The sequence below is a fragment of the Alexandromys fortis genome, unplaced genomic scaffold (assembly GCF_014885135.2).
Source record: "Alexandromys fortis isolate MF-2015 unplaced genomic scaffold, M_Fortis_MF-2015_v1.1 scaffold_57, whole genome shotgun sequence".
In the NCBI taxonomy this organism is placed as follows: domain Eukaryota; kingdom Metazoa; phylum Chordata; class Mammalia; order Rodentia; family Cricetidae; genus Alexandromys; species Alexandromys fortis.
Window position 1 is genome coordinate 8,617,186 of NW_026067941.1, and position 19,850 is coordinate 8,637,035.

Below are 19,850 nucleotides of genomic sequence, written 5' to 3' on the forward strand. Positions count from 1 at the left end.
TTTTTTTTCTTTTCCTTTTCTCAATAAAAATTAAAAAAATTCCTCTTTTTTCTTAATTAAAAATTTTCATTTATTTTACATACCAACTGCAGCTTCCCTTCTGCCCTCCTCCCATCCTCTCCCTTCCCCTCTCCTCCCTTTTGCCTCCCCTCCCCAATCTACCCTCCCTCTACCTCTGTTCAGAAAGGAGCAGGCCTCCCATGGGTGCCAACAAAGCATAGCATAGTAAGTTGAAGTGGGACTAAGCTCCACCCTTTGATTTAAGAATGGGCAAAGTAACCCTGTATGAGGAATATGTTCCGAAGAGCCAGTCAAAGCATTAGGGACAGGCCCCGCTCCCACGGCCATGCAGGCTCCCTAGTCACCAGTCCATGGTCTGTGAATTTCATGAGCAGGCCAGTTGCTTCTGTGCGTTCCCTTGTGGTGACCCTAAGCCCCCACCTCTGGTTTTGTACAATCCTTCCTCCCTCTCTTCAACAAGATTCCCTGGGCATGGCCCAGTGATTGGCTGTGGATCTCAGTATCTGTTTCCATCAGTCACTGGATGAAGGCTCTCTGATGGCAATTGGGGTAATCTGATTACAGGAGATGGCCAGATCAGGCTACCTGTCCACCGCTGCTAGGAGTTTTAGCTGGGATCGTCCTTATAGATTTGTGGGAGATCTTTGCATCAGGTACTCTCTGACCCCAAAATGCCCCCACTCTCAAGTCATCACTGTTGTTCCTCTCCTCCTCCATCCACCCTCAATCCAATTCCTCATGTTCCCATGCTCACCTGTCCCCCCTCCACCCAGAAGATTTCCTCTGTTTCCCCTTTCCAGGGAAACCGTGTAGCCCCTTGGGGCCCTCCTTGTTACCTAGCCTCTCTGGGACTGTGGATTGTAGCATGATTATCCTTCACTTTACAGCTACTATCCGCTTAGGAGTGAGTCAATACCATGCTTGTCTTTCTGTGTCTGGGTTACCTTCCTCAAGATGATTTTTTTTCTAGTTCAACCCATTTGCCTTCAAATTTCCAGGTGTCATTGTTTATAACAGCTGAGCAGTACTCCATTGTGTAAATGTAAATAAATTTTCTTTATTCATTCTTCAGTTGGGGGGCATCTGGGTTGTTTCCAGATTCTGGCTATTATGAACACTGCTGCTCTGAACATAGTTGAGCAAGTGTCCTTGTGGTATAATTGGGCATCATTTGGGCATATGCCCAAGGATATAGCTGGGTCTTGAAGTAGATTATTCTCAATTTTCTGAGAAACTGCCATATTGATTTCCAAAGTGGCTGTACAAGTTTGAACACCCACAGCAGTGGAGAAGTGTTACCCTGCTCCACATCTTTTCCAGCATAAGCTGTCACTTGTGTTCTTGATCTTTGCCATTCTGGTGTAAGTTGGAATCTCAGAGTCATTTTGATTTGCATTTCCCTGATGGCTAAGAATGATGAACATTTCTTTAAGTGTTTCTCAGCAATTGAGATCCCTCTGTTGAGATTTCTCTGTTTAGGTCTATACCTCATTTTAAAAATTGGATTATTTGGGTTTTTATACCCAGTTTCTTGAGTTCTTCATATATTTTGAAGATCAGGACTCTGCCAGGTGTGGGGTTGGTGAAGATCTTTTTCCATTCTGTAGGCTGTTGTTTTGTTTTACTGATAGTGTCTTTTGCCTTAAAAAAGCTTTTCAGTTTCAGGAGGTCCCATTTATTAATTGTTGATCTCAGTGTCTGTGCTACTGGTGTTCTATCCAGGAAGCTGTCTCCTGTGCTTATGTGTTCAAGGCTATTTCTCATTTTCTATTCTATCAGGTTCAGTGTAACTGGATTTAGGTTGAGGTCTTTGACCCATTCGGACTTGCATTTTGTGCAGGGAATTCCATGCAGGGCGATAGAGATGGATCTATTTGCATTTTTCTACATGCCAACATTCAGTTATGCCAACACCATTTATTGAAGATGCTTTTACTTTCCATTGTATAATTTTGACTTCTTTGTCAAAAATCAGGTGTTCATAGGCGTTAATTTCTGTCAGGGTCTTCTATTCGATTTTATTGATCCACCTGTCTGTTTTTATGTCAATACCAATCTGTTTTTTTTTTTATTACTGTAGTTCTGCAGAAGAGCTTAAAATGAAGGATGGTGATATCTCTGGAAGTTCCTTAATTGTACAGGATTGCTTTTAGCTATCTTGGGTGTTTTGCTTTTCTATATGAAGTTAAATATTGTTCTTTCAAGGTCTGTAAAGAGTAAATTCCTCTTTTAACCTGAAGGTGGTGTGTGCACGTGTGTGTGTGTGTGTGTGTGTGTGTGTATAGTGTGTATATATATGTATATATATAGTGTGTGTGTGCATATGTGTGTGTGCAGGTATGTGTGTAGTTGTGTTTTCACATGCTTAGGTAGGCAAGAAGACACCCTCAGTGTTATTGATAAATGTTATTCTCAGGTGCAATCAACTTTTTAAACTTTGAAAGCTGGTTTTATTTTCTTTTCTTGAAAGCATATTTTCTTAAGGCAAACATGGACACCACTTTAAAAGAAAAAACTTCTAATAGTCCAAATTTTGATTCTTCCACTCCGTTCATGACCCTAGGTGCATTATCCTTTCTAAGGCGTACCATATGATTGTAGTTTCACTCTTTTGTCCATTTTGGGTCAAGCTTATTGCCTAGTGAAACTGTAACTCTCATGAGGCCCCACATGAAATATGTCTGTTTCTTCAAGATGGGTGTGTGGATCCCAGGATGCGGAAGAGGTGGTCCCTGCCTCATTCACACTTGGTTTTCTGTTTCTCTCTTCCAGGAGAAATTGAGAGATGCACGTACATCAAGTAACACTACTCCTCAGCAACCATCCCCAGGAACCTCACATTCAACATCACGAAGACCATTCGCCAGGATGAGTGGCATGCCCTGCGTAAGTGCAGCTGCGTTCCTGTGACTGTCCCGTGATGTCACTTGGAGGGCGTGGGGGAGGGAGGTTGTACGTACTCTCTGAGATCTGCAGATGGTTTCAGAACACTGGCATGGTCATGACTATAGGTCAGAATTGCCTGAGTTGGTTCTGATGGCATTGTAGATTTGTGGCATTTTGTTTCAGATTTTAAAAAAGACCAAACCAATCAAGTCAAACTCAAACCACTCTTGATTAGACAGTAATCTTAATTCCTTTTTCTGGTAGGTATCTGAAATTCCACCTACCCGACGGGATCTGCTCTGGGGACTTAACTCCGGCACATCTCTAAGTTGCTTATAATACTATTGTGGCAACCAGCTAGTCCCCTGTGCTGTTATTTGTAAAGGGCGAGTCATGCTCATGTACCTAGGGGATCTGCACTTAGGTGGAGGTCATTAAGAAGGAGTGTTGACTCTGCTTCCAAGAGTCTGTGTGCCTTCAGATGATAGCAGCTGGCTCATGTGTGATCAGTCAGCGAAGAGGTGAATATCTATGCCCATCAGTTTGGGAATTTTTAGTCGAGGGATCCTTAGAGACTTGCATTACGGTGAGAGAGTGACTTAATGAGCAAACAGAGATGGTTAGCTATTTTTACACTTCTCCATGGGAATCCATTGCCTGTCTGTGGCAAGGGAGCTCTCACTCACTCTTCATGTTGACCCACCCATGACACACTTCTATTGGGGTTGCCAGGTATTCTTCCTGTGTCATTTTTTTTCACCCAACAGCCAAAGGACTGAGCTCAGTTTATAGCCGCATAAACGTGAGCATTCTTTTATCACACCCCGATAGGCAGACTCCCTTAGTTGATGAACTCTGAAGAAGACAGTCCTTTAGGCTAGAACATTCTTCTCGTCTCATTGTTATCTTCTTGCCTTGTTATCATTGCATGCGTAGAGCCCACAGGGTGGCTTGATTTTATGCAGCTACAGCTTGGAGTGGGGAAGGGCGAGGTAAAAGAGAGTAAGTAAAATTAAAACAGAGCAGCCAATGGTTTCAGGGGGAAACCATACAAAAATGGGCATCCAGGTGATGGCCCCTCAATGCTCCTGGTCTGTGAGGACAGAGTAGGTGCCAGAGGATGACCCTGCAAGCCATACTGTTGTCACTTTAGAGGCGCTAAGTAGCATGAGAGCTAGGGACAGAGCGCTAATGTTCAAAGAGTGTTCCCATGTGCTAGCCATTGAGTTAAGTGTATCACATACATATTTAATTTTAATGTGAGATTGGCCTTAGAGACTCAAGTAATCAGGGTTATTAATTTCTATGGATGGTAGACATGGAAGACTCCAAATATAGAAATATATGGTGATAATTTTCAATTTCTTACAATACACCTGTCTAGTGAACATCACTTAAAGAGATGTTCAAGGTGCATAAGTCTTGTTGATTAGCCATACAAGCATAATAGATTCTGGAATTCATAATAGGATTCAGAATATAAGACGAAAAATTACTGACATTTCCAATTCAAATGGACTTGGTCTGTCTGAAGTTCCCAAGTTTCTCTGCATACCAGGCATATACTGGATATCAAGGCTGTGGGGAGCTCTTTTAAGGAGCTAGAGTCTGGGGTGGAGAAGGGTGGGGTTAGAGAGAGACATTCACAAAGCAAATAATTACATGGCAATGTGATAATTACAACATAGTAGAATTGCTTCAAGCAATTAAAATAGTTTGTGGGGTGTTTTTTTCCAGCCAGAAGGAGAATGATCTCAGTGTAAATTGCAGACACTTCAAGGGAAGCCTGGTGAACTGTATTGGCTGTGGCCAGGGTAGATGTCTAGAGTTGCAAGAGATTTTCCATCGTGCCATCCTTGGAAGTATGCCACATGGCATCATCCAAGAGAGAGAGAGAGAGAGAGAGGGAGGCTTTGTGGGGGTCCTCTTTGAACTCTGTGTATCTCCAGGGTGCTCATTCTCCAAGCATAGTGCTGTTGAATTCTGAAAAATCTAGCAGGCAGCTTCTATAGCCAAGCAGTGTGCTGACTTCTATTTTTAACAAATCAAAGCCATTTCAACGATTGATTCGTGTGAGGTCTCTAGCCCGTGGTGGTGGGTGAAGCTGATGCTCCCCTTTGGTGATGGATTCATTTGCCTCTTTCATGAAGTTGCCTAATGGGCTATTAAGCTGGCAGAGAGCATTTGCCATGCCTGACATCTATGACAGCTATTTTAAGCCAGAGGGTGAGTGAGCATCTGTCACAATTGAAGTTGGTCTTAAGTATAACTGGAAATACTGGCGTGATGGGGAGGCTTGGTCATGGCCATGTTAATTTTCAGAGGTCAGATTTTGATAACATGAGGTAGGAAATAGGCACAAAAACCTCTTTGGAAATATATTGTGTTAAACATACGGGGAATCTGAAACTACTCTCTTTGGAGACTATGCTATATTGCCACGCCTCTCAGGAGTCATCTTATGATCTGAAATTACTACCAGAGCAATGTCCTACATCACTATTTTCAAGTCAACAGGAAACAAAAATAAAAGATGAGTTTACATTGTGGGGGAAAAAAAAGAACTATATTGGACGAAAGTAAACATTAGGAAGTTTGTGAGATTAGCTTTGAAAAATGTGGGAAGACCCCACCCACAACCTGATTTCTTGGGCTGGGGGTGGAGCTCATTAATAGAGTACTTACCTGACCAATAGATGTAAGCCAAGTAGTTATCTCCGTCGCTGGAGAGATAAAGCTCATGCCAATTTTGTATCATTGAGTGCTTTAACAATCCAAAGGGGACAAAATAAATTCATCTGGTTATAGTTTTGTAGTGTGACCATAATATCTTATATTTTATATTTTTTCTCTTATTTTTTTCTTAGAGGGAGAAATAGGATGGGGGCTGTAACTTGTTTGTTATGAAATAAGATGAACATTTGAACTTTGGTTCACTTTGGATCATACACTTTTCTTTGGGAATTTGTGTGTGGCCTGATCACTGGCCCCTGTTATAGGAAAGAAAAAAAAAAAGCTTTCAAGTAGGAAAAGGCACAATTGACTTAAAGCTATGTCACACATTTTGAAAAGTTAACCCACCAACACAAAGCTTAACTGTGGGGCTCTAGGCTCTCCCATCTCATGGTCATATGAACGGCAGTTGAAAGGGTCAAATGACCTATAGATAGGGCACTGTGCTTCCAGATCCCAGTGTGTCAAGTGCTTGCCCCACGAGTTAAAGGAGGGGTCTTGGTACATGTTTGCATGTGCAATCGTGAGGGGAACAGAGGGTTGGCCTTCATGTTCCAGTGCTCCGGGTGAGTTGGGATGAGGTTGTGACTCTGGCTTGAATGGCAAGTGTTAGGAAGGTCTCATAGGTGTCTTGTTTTCCTCCTTACCATGGGGAATGACAAGACTCCTCCTAGAGCTCCAGTCTTCGTCCTGGGTCCGCTCAATCCTGGCTGCCCTTCAGTGCTGTCGGCTTGCTTTAGTCCCAGCGCAGGCAGAAGGCAGGGCCAGGCAGCTGCCTCTGTGGACTGTAGGTGTTCTGTTCTCCTCCATCAGGTCTCCTGCCGTTTCCAGGGCTGGACCAGGACAGGACAGTGTCATTGGCCATCAAGGAGTGAACAGTGGCCTCAGGAGATTAACTTAGCAAATGCCGCTGTTTGGGTCACTTGTCTGGTTCAATACTCAACACATGATAGAGTCTGATTACCAGTGGCTGGGGGAAGCCAGCTGGCACTGCCAGGGCATTGCAATGGCTTCTCTCCCTCTTCTTACTAGAATACACTGCCGTGAGATTTTCACAGCCCATAATTCAGTCTGTGGCTGCAACACCTGTTTAGTGACTCTGTGTCCTCAAGTACCCCACCCCCACCCATAACCCTGGAGGCCACCCCAAAAGGTTCTACCTCTGTTCTTCCTGTTATTATGTCCTCTGACCTGTCTTGTCTGCATAGCTAGGATCCTAACACTTGCTCAGGGGATAGCAAGGGCAGGTGGGTAGGTGAGGGGTGTCTCCGAGTGACCTGAAACAAGAACCCAGCAGCTGGCTTGAGTTGGCAGAAGCACCATGACAGAAACTGCTAGACAGACAGATGCTTGAGAGGCGAGAAGGCTGGCTCTCCTGGTTCTGACTTCCTGATCTACAGTGGTAGGGACTTAGCGGGTCGTTGTACCTAAAGTCCCCAGGTGAGAGCCCCAAGAGACTCAGTCAGTCTGTCTGTGAGCTCACAGTTTTGCCATTCTGCTGGGTGTGGGCATCTAAGATAAAGGTTTCAGCTTACAGATGGTTGCCCCCGGCAGTGAAGATCAAGGCACTGGGACTCCACTCCTGAAATCCTATCTTCTTAATTATCTTTTGAGAGGCTGAGAGCCAAGAAAGCTAGATTTCTTTTCTTTAAGCCTCCTCCTGTTAGAACTGAAGGTTTAACTAATTAGATTGGATGCCTGCTTTGCACCTTTGCAGCTGGCTGGGAGGGAACTGGAGGTGGGGAGGGGAAAGGGAGGAAACACATCCCTGTCTTGACTTCCTGGCCTCAGGCAACCACCTCACACACATTGGCCTTGAAGCTATGCCCCAGGTACTTAGAACAGATGCAGGACCCAGACAGGCTTGAGTTCACCCCTAGCCTGTGTTGCAGCCACCTTATCAGTGTGTAGAGAACATTTGTGCCACAATTAGCCATGCAGCAGTGAGGAGTGGGGCATGGCAGAGAAAGCCCAGCCTGTCTCAGAGAGGGAGAAGAGAGAGGAGAGAAAGGGGGGGGAGGGAGGAGGGAGAGGCAGGGATGGAGACCTAGACTGTGTGGGAGACAAGACATTGTAGTCATCTGCTGTGTAGTTAATTCCTGGGAATTGAAACATCCATCCTGGCCGGAGGAGAGAAGCTCTTGCAACTTATCAGGCTTTGGGAGCCCAGGAAGTTGCAAGATTTACCGGGCTTACATAAGCAGCACCAGTTGCTGTGGAAAGGAACTGCTCCCACCATCAGAGTTGCCTGCGAGCTGTGCAAGGAGGGAACCCCAGGGAAGCAGTTTTGTGGGCTGTCACCTATGCTGGAGTGGATGTCTCAGTGATTTAGCCTCATCTGCGTCACCTACGCTCTGCTAAACAACTCCTTGTCTGTGCTGCGTGCGATAACTCACCCCAATAATCATATGAGTACACTAAGCTAGACTTTGGGTGGAACCATTTCTTTGCTTTGTTGTCATCTGGGGTGAATGGCTGTTTGTTCATGGTTCCCACAAACAGCCAGACAGCATGGATCTACTGCTAAGAGGATCAAGAAATTACAGCTCAGAGCTTTTATGCTCACAGCAGACACCAAGTGGATGCTCAGCTCCTCAAAGCTCGTATAGGTCAGCTCAGTCTTGTTGGGACGATACTGCAGCAGTATTATTCCAGGGTAGGCCAGACCTGGTCCGCCTCACCCTGCCTCTCCTATGCTCTCTTCCTCACCATTTGCTCTTCCTAGAATTAGAGGACCTGTTTTCCATCTGAGCCTTCCTCCAGTTGCCCCCAGCCCTGCGCCACAGGGTGGCTTACCACCTCTCTCCATGGCATTGGCATTATGCTAGGTCTTTGCTCAGTGGCACCCGACTTCCCTTTCTATGGCAGCTCAAGCCAGTCCATTCCTCTGTAAATGACTCTTCTCCAGTCTTTTCTTCCTACTTGGACTTTGCAGATTTCAGCATCTCAGAGCAGGCCAGATTCCTGGTCCATTTTTTCCTCTGCCATCTTGCATGGTAAGATAGATATTGTGGATCAAGGGGCTTGAGCTAAAACCACAAACCTTGGTGATACACTAACAATCCCTTGTTCACATGGGCTGTAGTGTTATCCTATTTCCTCAGCGGAATCTAGTCTGTTGCTATGGCTCCTTTGCAGATAAAGTAACCAGGCCAGGCAGCGAGGAGCTACCTGGAGATCCATCTCAGCCTCAAAGGAGCCTTAGATTAAAGCCTCAGAACCCATGCCTGAACTTTGGCCCTCCAGCAATCTTTCTCTCCCATTTCTGTTTTTGGCTTACGTTATGTAAAGCAGCCTAATGAGGTAAACAGTCCCGACATTAGCATCTTAGGTCCCCTGCAGTTCAGCCCTTTTCCTTCTTCTGCTTCTGCTTTCTGGGCCCAGCCGGTGCTAGGTTCTGACTGTGTGCAATCTGTTGTGAGCTGTCTCTTGCTTGCAAGAGTGGCATCCAGAGGGGCCTTTAGGAGCAAGATGCCATCGCTGGAACTGGGAAAGCTTGGTAGCGCAGACATCCAGCCAACAGAGCCTTGCTATACGTTGCCTGGTAACGAAAAGTCCTTGCTTTTTGCAAACCATTGCATGTCTCTCTGACCTAGCTCCTGCAGGGAACATTGTAAACCTTTTGGGACATCCAAACAGCCTGCAGCTCAGAGGCTGCCCTGAGCCTGCTCTCCTAAGACCCCTGTGGTGTTAGTGCAACATGCAAGGCAGGGAGCACAAACCCCTTAATAGGACATTGCACTTAGACCCTCACCCTGTTTCAGCTCAACTCATGCAAGGACAGCTCTCCTCTCTGCCCAGATGTATTTCTTCATTCCACTCTCTCGGGATCTTGCCATAAAGCAGGTCACCTAGTCAGATGAACCATCTGACCTTCCCTGGATAGCATTTTCTAAATTTACTTTTTCGGGGTCTTACTCAACAGTAAGGAGATGATTCTGGTAACGTGGAGGTACACATGTAAATACCGATTCCCCTGCTTAGCTAGTTGGTCTGGTGAAAGTCAATGCTGAAAATGGCTGGGGGAGAGAGAGAGAGAGAGAGAGAGAGAGAGAGAGAGAGAGAGAGAGAGATTGCTCTTGAGCTGAAGAGAAAGACAGAGGTCTGGAGTAGGAGTGGAGTGCGGTAAAGTCTTCTGTGTTAAAGACACCCATGCACTAAAAACCACTTGAGAGCTATTGTGCTGGCCTCGCTGCAGCCCTCAAGCCACAATTCATCTGAATGTGCAGGTCCAATTTTGCGCTGGGAATCAGTCAGGAGTCTGGCCTGGAGGCGTTCTCACAGCATCTGCAGATTGGAAGTTGTTTTCCGCTGGCCGAGTAGACTGCTCTGGATGCCACCAGGGGAACTGGGCACAGCCCACTGGCCTCCTTCATCCATTTGTTCATCTACTCTCGCAATATCCATAGGGTGTTTTTGTTGTGAGAGTTCCAATTTTTGGTGCTAGAAGGGATATTAAAAGATATTCTGCTTCCCAAATTGGATAATATATTTCTAAGTGTGGCCAGGCAAGGGACCAAAGCGCTGGTTGTTTGGTGTTTATTGACTACAAAGAGTGTACAGGACAGTGTTGCCAATTTATATGTGTTGTGGTTCCCAACTTCCATACTTAAATCAGCAAGGATTCATTGTGGGGAAAATAAAAGCAAAATTTAGCATAAGGTTACCAGATCACAGAGTCATGATGTGCTTGGGGTCTGTGCGGGATCTGCCTGTCTGGTCTCTCTTGTGGGAGCTTTCCAAGCTCTAGGTGCTGACCAGGAAGCTCAGTGCTGTAGGTAAGTCTTTCCAAAAATTAACCAATCAGAGCTCAGCATCCAGCATTGGTTGCTATAGTAACGAGGAGCCGCTTGGTGCTGGCTCAGTGTGCCAGCACCAAGGACAGCTCAAATGGAATGCTGGAGCAAGGCAGGGGTGTAGGCACTCAGACTTCTAGCATCAAGGCCAGGGCAGAGACAATGAAATTGGATGTGTGACTGTTGGATTTGGGGCACCATGCAATTTCTTGGGAGGAGGCCTAGCCAAAGGGAATAAAGTCCTAATTTTCCAATAAACATGAAGTATCAGAGAAGGAAAATATGCAATAGAGAATAGTGGCCAAGAGAAGACTGGGGTGCATAGGGTTTGCTATGCCCACAAGATGTAAGACAACACAGAGCTATAGTTTCAACTGCCATTAGGTTTGGTGATGGGACTGGGGAAAGAGGTTTTGAACATGGGTGGAATTTCAGACAGGTGTCTGGGAGGTGACAGAGCATAACAGAAAGAGTTGCAGTGTTCCTTCTAACATGGAGTCTGTCAAAGTCTTACCAAGTCTTATAGTTCTGGGTCCATGGCCAGGCAGTCAGTCACATCTGGAAACAGAAATGCAAATTTCTAGCTAGCAGACCAGACACTGAATTGGGAGCTGCAGGGATGGGTCCCAGAATCCTGTGTGAGCCTGTAACACATTCAAGGTGGAGAACTTTTAGACTCAGGGGCATGCTATGGGCTGTTACCATCAAAGGTAGCTCAGGGCAGAAGAGAGCATGAGCTCTGGGAGCTGGGAGCTGGAGCTTGCTTTGGCATGTCTTCTCACACGGGCTGTCTGGTATGGGTGTATAACTTTGGGGGTTTAATTCCCATCCACCCAAGTTGTGCTTTGAATAAAGAAGCATGGGTGAGGTCTCTCTCTCTCTCTCTCTCTCTCTCTCTCTCTCTCTCTCTCTCTCTCTCTCTCTCTCCATTATATGTTTAAATTCCTGGCCTCAAATCTATGTCTTGGATCTACAAAGTGCTAAATTACTCAGAAGCAGGCTTCGCGCTGGGACACCGGGTTGAGTTTGGGCCCTGCTGCATCTTCAGATATTTGACCCCAGGCAAACAGTTTTAAGCTTTTTGAACCTAGTACATGTCATCTGAAGAGCCGAGGTAGTAATTCCTGCCTGGAGACTTATTATAAGGTTTAAATGGAACGAAATGATTCATGAAAGATCTCTTGGTAACTGCATAGAGTCTGATGCCAACCAATATTAGATGCTTTAATGTCGGAACCAAGGCAGTATCCTAGGCGCTGAGGTCCTGGTGGGACCCAGGGGAAATGAATACCTCTGCAATGGCATTTTCACTGATAAGGCTGCTCTTCTGTTATACTCAGGGAAGCCTGCATGGATGGGCCTGGCTTGCATGAGGCTGTGCCAGTCATCTGTTGTGAGTTTGCTGTCTGCACAGGTGTGTGTACTGGGAGCTCACATCAGGTGTGCATGGCGTGGGAGTGGGAAATGGCTGAGGGTGTTATTTTGTGACAGCGGCATATTGTGAGGAGTCTTGGAGCAGAAAATCCTGAGTGTTTGAGATCCTCAGTGGCATAGCAGCAACCCTTAATTTATGAGTTGTATCCAATAAGAATGCTGTTTAGACAACAACATGCTTCTAAGAGAAGATTTATGTACTCAGTGTCTAAAAAGGAACACTCCTGAGCTCTGAAGACAAACAGTGTGAATGCATTTGTAACGAAAATTGTCTAGGCTCTTCAGAAAGCTTTCGTCTTCCTGCTGGAGCACAGCCCCGCCTTCCAGGAGGATATATGCATTTTTCATAGGTACTGTGAAAAAGTGAACGTTTGTTACAGAGGAGGATCCTGGGAGAATGATGGCTACTTAGAGAAGGCCTGCTGGAAGTATGCAGATGCATAGGTGGGGCACTCTCTCTCTGTTTGCAACCCCGTCAACACGCCCCCCCCCCCCGTGGCCCACAGGGCAAGTCTTGGCTATGAGTTGGCTTCTACGCATTTGAACTGCCTAGTGAGGACCCAAACTTCAGGGTGATGGGCTGCCTTGCAAATTGCCTCTAAGCTACAGATGACTTTTGGGAGCTGTCCCCTTCCTGCCTTGTGTTCTCCCCTGTTTTCTCTCTTCTTTCTCTAGTATTTAATTCTACTTTGAACTTGGAGGTTATAGTAAGCCAGGAGGTCTGCACGGTTCCAGGTCATTGTGGCCTCCGTGAAGTAGTTGTTCATGGAATCAGGTCTAGAGGTCTTGAGAGAGGAAATGCAGACTTAATGGTATCTGGCTTGCTTTGCTCTCCTTGCATATATATCTTAGGTTATATACGCCATGGAAATTAGCATAGGATGCAATGAAACATTCTTAGATCCCTTCAAACTCAGGATTCCAATTAGCACCATCTAAAGGAACTTCCTGCTGTGAAAAGTGTCTGCACTGCCTGACATGGTAGCCACAAACTGCATTTGATTACCATAATGGTCTGCTCTGTCCCTTTAAAAGAGAAACCACACCCACTCCCTTCCTGAGGCTAAGGAAAGCTGATCTTTAGCTTCTAGCCTGAGTCCCTTTTTGTCCAGTCTCTCTCTGGAAGAGGCAGCTTCTGTCTCTCCCCACTTCTCCCCTTTCCCCCTTCTGTCTGTCTGTCTGTCTGTCTGTCTCTGTCCCTCTCTCTGCTCTTCTCCCTTCTCCCCTTCCCTTCCATAACCCACTAAATAAATATCCAACCTCACTCTGCATGACATGCCTATCCATGTCTCTGTTTCTTGCCCACTGTGTGGCTCCCTGCCTGGGACCAGCCACCTTCAGAGACCTGTGGTATGGTCTCGTGGCATGCCCATCTGTCTGTCTCTCCTTGTGGGACTGGCTGTCCTATTGAGGTCTCTCACCTACCATGTAGCTCCTTGCCTGGGACTCGTGGCCCACTGAAGTCACTTGGGGAACTGTGCCATCCCTGTCTGGGACTGGCTGCTCTTGGGACAGGACCACTGCCCGCTGCCTGCTGCCACACACCTGCAGCATGCTCTCTGGACCTGCTTCCCGCTGCAGCCACTCAGGGATCTGCAGCAGTTTACTTTTACCATTACAGTTACTGAGTACTTGATATATGACTTCTTTACACGAAAGTAGGAGGGAGACTCACTGGGAAGAATGGGAAGAGGCAGGAGGTTTGTGAGTGTGTGTGTTAACCAAAATTTATTATATGCTAGTATGGAATTGTCAAAGATTTAAAAAGAAAAGAGATATGACTACTTTAACCAAGAAACTGAGTTTTAAATTTTATTTGATCTGAGTTAATTTACATTTAAGTAGTCACAGATGGTCAGTGGCTATTTTATTGAACACAGCTATTCCAAATGAGCAATCCTTGTGTTTCTTATATGGATGCTACTTCCAAGTTCTAACTTGACCATGCACATATTAAAAGCACATCCTTGTAGGTTACTTAGATAGTTTAAGTAACCCTTTTCACAGAAGGAAGAGTGCATATTTCTTTATGTCAATCAGACCTTGGTTTTGCACTACGTTTGGACTCCAGGTACTCACAGCTCCAGAACTCTCTGAGACATTACTGGTCTTTTTTTTTTTTTTTTTTTTTTCTGACCTTGACTCCATGAAGGAAAGGAGAAGAAGAAAGTTCTCAGCATCTACCTATGCCTGACCTAGGCCAGGCTGTCTCAAGAATGTCCTCTGGGAGGTAGCTGCTGCAGAGGGAAGGAGAGTCTAGGCTGAGATGCTTGTGTGATGGCGCACCCTGGGAAACACTGGCCTAGGCGTGGCCCTGCACAGTCTCTTGATTCAGGCTGAAATGGCTAGACCTTGATTCTCCCACACTGATCACTTCTTAAATATGGACCATTGAAGTGGAATGATCTGGAATATGCGGCTCTCTATGTCTGAGGGACCCCTAAAGAGGCTAGTACTGAAGGCCATTATGACTCTCTCAGAACCTGGGTAACAGATCCTGTGGTGAAGCGGGCCTGTTCTGGGTCCCAGAATCCACCAAGTAAGCATTCTTCTGACACAAGCTGCTAAGTTTTCTAGAAAGGAAACTGAGATGTAAGAGGTAAGAAGCCCCCCCCCCCCTGCCAAGCTTTAGGGAGAGAGAAATGTACATTGAATCCAGGATGCTGTGATGGCAGAGTCTGTACTCTTCTCTCTTCTGCCCACCTACCCTTGGGAGGTACCCACATCTCACCAGGCAGGCCCATGCCACTTCTTCTCTCCGAGTGGATCGCTCCCCTCCGTCTTCTCCCCTTCCCCACCATGCCTGTTCTTCTAAGCAATTGCCTATTGTAAACGAGGCAATGAGCAAGCTGGCTGCACCCCTCCATCTAAGAGCTGAGCATTCAAAGGAAATGAAAGAAAGCTATTTATTTTCCACTTCTCTGTTTTTCTTTTTCATTTAATTACTGGTATCACAACAGGATTTTTTCTATTGCCTTTCATTGCAAATGTATAGTATTTCATCTACATTTATGAGCTAAAGAGGCTTTTGTGGACTACCCTAAAAACCCAATCATCATTTATAATAGACAGGACTTCTTTGGAAATGGGTTCTGAATTCTAACTAAGTGACTCACAAATGAGGTTTTTAGAATAGAAAGCTAGAGTCTTTGCATCTTTCTACTTTCTAGGCAATTTTGCCTCTGAATGAACTTGCCATCCCCACTCTGCCTACACCTGCCTTTCTTAGGCAGGATTCGCCTTCCCCCAAGGCTGACATGCCCAGCCCGTTGGCAAACGTTGACTCCCCATTCCCTGTTCTCAGCCCATAACTAGTGCTAACACAACATTAATGAATGTCCCATGATGTGCCCTTTGTGGGCTCATATGAATGAAACCCAGAAACCCAGCCGAGGAACATCAAGCGTCCTTGGTGCTAGGGATTTTTTCAGTCTCCGCCTCCAGTCTTAGTTCGCATTGGTAAAATGAAACTAATTAATATACAGTTCCCTGAGGATCTTTGCTTGGGCACCTGACACCAGATTAGCAATGAGCAGCTGGAGGTGTGTGTGTGTAAACCTCTGAAGCCCAGAGGCTGCTAAACACGGCGTGGAGGTGACACGTTTGACTGACATCAACATCTCTATTCCATCCATCACCCCACTGCACGGCCTCACTCCCAGCCTTTCAGAGCCTGTCTGGTTGCCATGGAAACTAGGCACTGCAATGGTACACAAGTTACTTCCTCCTCAAAGCTCAGAGGTGAGCATCCTCTCAGGGGGATGGGTAGAGGGGCAGAGAAAGGTCCCTTCAGGGAGTTGTCCCAAAGTGTGGACGCGGTGTAATGCTGATGCCAAGTTCCATGCCAGCCCCTCCCGAGCTGTTCCTTTCCTCCCACCCTGGCCTGCTAATGGAGTTCCTCCCCACTCGACCAGCGTAGATTTTTCAGAGTGTCACATGAGAAGTACCATCCTCCTCGCCTGTGTTGCTTTTAGTTTCTACTCTTAGGAGCTAAAGGAAAGCTTTTCCTTTCTAGGAAGTTAAAATGATTCCACATTGGAAGGAGTAGGGATGCCTGACTTATGGTTAAGGCTTGATAGCACAGCTGAGAAACATACAACGTAATAAAACCCGCCAACCCCACTATGTTTCCTCTTGAAATGGGGATAGAGGAGCTGGGATCTTGAGTGTTTACAAGTTCCAGTCAGAGCTGTGGAACCAGGCACTATCTTTGGTGGTTCTTAGAATGACCTTGTGGGTCTTGCCTTCACTGATGGTGACAACTGACGACATGCGGTATAGACAGCAGTGGAGGTAGGAGTGGGAGTGACCGGTGAACCTAGAGTCTCTGAGAGAATGAAAAGGGGCAATGACGTGAGGATGGCGAATGCCAGGGCCAAAGGATGACAGACAAAATGTCATCGTAGCATTCAGAGGGGGAAAAGAAAGCAGGTCGTAAGAGTGGTATGTAAGATGGACCCAAACACAACAATCACTTATACAAATAAGATGTATTGTGCTTCTCCCATTCACCAGGAACTCTTCTAGCTTTAGATGGAAGAGGCCACAGTTCCTACATGCATGGAGCTTTCTATCTTGTGTGATAATAAAATGACCAAATACTGAGAGTGCTTAACACAGATGTGCCAGGGACATGTCATAGACACACCAACTACCATGAGACACAGGCTGTATCTGTTGGACAGCTGAGGAGATTCAGGCTAGTAGAGGTTAAAGCACTCATTGAGGAGCCGTGGAGTATGAACAGTATGACTTATGATACCTTAGTATGGGGTGGATGGAGGAGGCAGAACCTGGCCTTTGTGAGAAGCTGCAGATGACATCCTAAGTCTCAGATAATGTTTCTAATGTAGACCTTTAGCAGTGAGATGTGAGACTCATAGGATAAGGGGGTAAGGCCACTTGCTAAGGAAATGTGTATACTGACATGCAAGTAAAGCAAGGTGGGGAGAGCTGAGGTTCTGAGACTCACGAAATCCACACTAGCTCCTGTGGCTGTTTTGTAACCTCCTCGCAGGTGTACAGTTCCTGGTTCTTACATCTGAGAACCATATTTACAAGTAATGCCTATGGGCAAGGAACACGGGAAACTTCTAGGACGCAGGCTGTCTTGAACTAATTAGATATTTTTGTTGAGCTGATACTTCTTTTTTTTTAATACCCAGAAATAATACTTTCAAAAGATAATTGAACCCAGGTCATAACAGTGGCATTTAAAATGCACCCAAACACATCAATCACTTATTCAAATATGTTGTCCTCTCCAAAACTCATGTTGACATTCGATTGCAATTATGCTAATGTTGGAAGGGCGGTGCTGCTAAGAGAGACTAGATTATGATCTAATGAGGGGATTTGCCTTTCTCATGGGACTGGATTAGTGTGGTAGTTTGAATAGGGATGGCCCCCATAGACTCACGTGTTTGAATACTTGGCCTATAGGGAGTGGCACTGTTAGGAGGTGTGGCCTTGTTGGAGAAGGTGTGTCACTGTGGGGGCAGGCTTTGCATTCTCATAGATGCTCAAGACACACCCAGCATGAGACAATTCACTTCCTATTGCCTGTGGGTCAAGAAGTAGAACTCTCAGCTCCTTCTCCAGCACCATGTCTGCCTGCACGCCACCCGCCAAGAAGCTAACGGACTAAACCTCTGAAACTGTAAACCAGCCCCAATTAAATGTTTTTTATTTGTCAGAGCTGCCGTGGTCATGTTGTGAAAGAAACCCAAGCTAAGACAATTTGTTACCACAAGGGTGGGGTGTTACTGTGAGTGTTGGTACACAACTGTAATTCCTGCACTGGAAACTGCATCAGCAGGATGAGAAGGTCCAGGCCAACTTTGGCTACCTCATACCTCCTAAAAATGATAAAAGTGGAGGTTCTTCCAAATCCCTTTGCAAACCCCCTTTGACTGTGAATTGAAGTAGCATGAGACCCTCACTGGCACTATGCTCTTGGACTAGAATCATAGGATAAGCAAATATTTTTTTCTTTACAAATTACTCAGTATCAGGCATTCTATTATAGCAATGGAAAATAGACAAGTCTCTAAGACATGCATGAAGTATGAAACTTCTGGCCCATAAGTCTCAAAGCTGACCCTTAAAAAAAATCCCTGTTGTTAAGCAAGTTCCATTTTATCATAGCTATTAGCTCATAAAATTAGTTTCATGTGTGTTTTAGTTATATAAAAGTAGATACACCAAGTCCAAGCCCATGGTGTTTCATTTCCATTTCTAATCAGCTGAAAAATATTAAAATGATTGGTGAAAAAAAGAGCTAACTGAAACAATCCATAAATTCACTAGTTGTTTATGAATTCAGATTTAAGAAGCTTTTCTTCTCCTTTTTTTTTTTTAAGTGTGATTCTCCTCTCGGAGTCATGAGAAGGGAAAGTCATTGGTGGCTATCACTTACCCCAGAAGAAGGGTTCTGCTGTCTTCCTGGGTTGGAGCTGTGAATAATTAAACACGGTCCCAGACTCCCTTTTTCTTCCTTGAGGTTGAGCTTTATAAAAATTTCATGGCAAAGGACGCGTAAAGGAGTGGCTCATGTCTTTTAGATCAGCTAAGGATCCTCTAGTGTGGTCTCTTAACAACCTTCACAGGCCTCTGGGAATCGGAGGCTTCCTCAGCTGGGGACGACCAAGGGGTGAGCGAGGAAAGCAAGGGAGGAGCAGCCAGGCCTCCTCTGGATGCGTGGTTTCCCTAGGCTCCCTGGGCATCCCCCAGGAAGTGCATGGATGGAGCTCTGTCTCCACGTTTATTAGTGATCAGCTTAGTCGTCATAGTTGGCCTCATCATTAAGTATTTATGGGAAGCTGAGTGAAAGGCAACTGTTGAACAGATGGGGCACCCCTTTCAGAAGCCTACCAAGACTGTCTAATGCACCTCTTTCTCAGGGACAGTCTCCTGAGACAGAATCTCTAAGCAGGAGTTAATTGGCTATAATTGGTATTATTTGTATGGGGTAGGGGGATAGAATACCTAATTGCACTTTAAGAATTTGTGAATGTATTTTTAAAGATGCCATGGTTCTTTTGAAACAGTTTCCCTACATGGGTCTGGATATAAAGTAGATATAGTTTCTGGCTAGGATTCAACTTGGGGGGTCAAAAAAGGGTATGTGTGTGAAGCAAATAAGGCTTGAAATCCCACGGACTAAGGCCGAGTTAATTGAGAAGGTGTCAAGGAGCTTGAAATGTAATAGTAAATCCAATTAATTTTGGAAGGAAAGAGGGCATTTGAGACAGATGTCATCCTTAAATGGTACTCTGGAAAACAAACATCTAGGCATCGTGACTCCTTTACATCTCTGGGTTGAGTCCTTCCCTGCAATCCACCGGGAAGCGTGAGAACCCACCCTCTTTCCTTGTTACCCTCAGGCCTCTGCGCCTCTTATATTGTCACTTTCTTCCTCCATCACCTTGTTTTTCCCGATTTTCAACTAAGGCGTGATTATTACAGAAAATTTTGATAGAAAATATGAAAGAAGAGGAAAAAGAGTCACCCAGCTTTTCACCATCCACAGATAAATAATTGCCATGGGGTAAATCCATTTCTTCTATGGCACAAATAATACTTTATATTTAATTTTGTGTACCATATTTTATCTATAATTATAAGAAAAATTATATGATTGACAAACATTCCCTGTGTCATCAAGGCTCTTCATAAACATGATTTTAAATGGCTTCACAATATTCTACCATATGGATACACATAACTTATTTAGCCTTTCCTATAAAGTTAAATATATACATTAGCTACTTCTGAGTGACTATAAAGTTATAATGATAGTCCTCATGAATGAATGGTAATATTTCTGATAATTTGTTTAAGATAAATTCTGAAAGTAAGAACTATTAGATCAAAGTATAGAATTATTGAGGTCAGGTTCATTAAATTATTTTTATATTTATTCCATGCATGTGAATATTTCGCCTGTATGTACGTATGTATGTATGCACCATCTATATC

General features: G+C 45.1%; 1 protein-coding gene across 2 annotated transcripts in view; it reads left to right on the forward strand.

Annotated features, from left to right (window-relative positions):
- Tmem178b (transmembrane protein 178B) overlaps window positions 1-19,850 on the forward strand; it is a 384,621-nt gene that overhangs the window by 127,200 nt on the left and 237,571 nt on the right. For both annotated transcript variants that reach the window (XM_050147890.1, XM_050147889.1), the window contains exon 2: window positions 2,794-2,907. In XM_050147890.1, coding sequence (XP_050003847.1) covers window positions 2,794-2,825 — 32 coding nt within the window. In that variant the 3' untranslated portion in view covers window positions 2,826-2,907. The remainder of the gene's footprint in view (window positions 1-2,793; window positions 2,908-19,850) is intronic.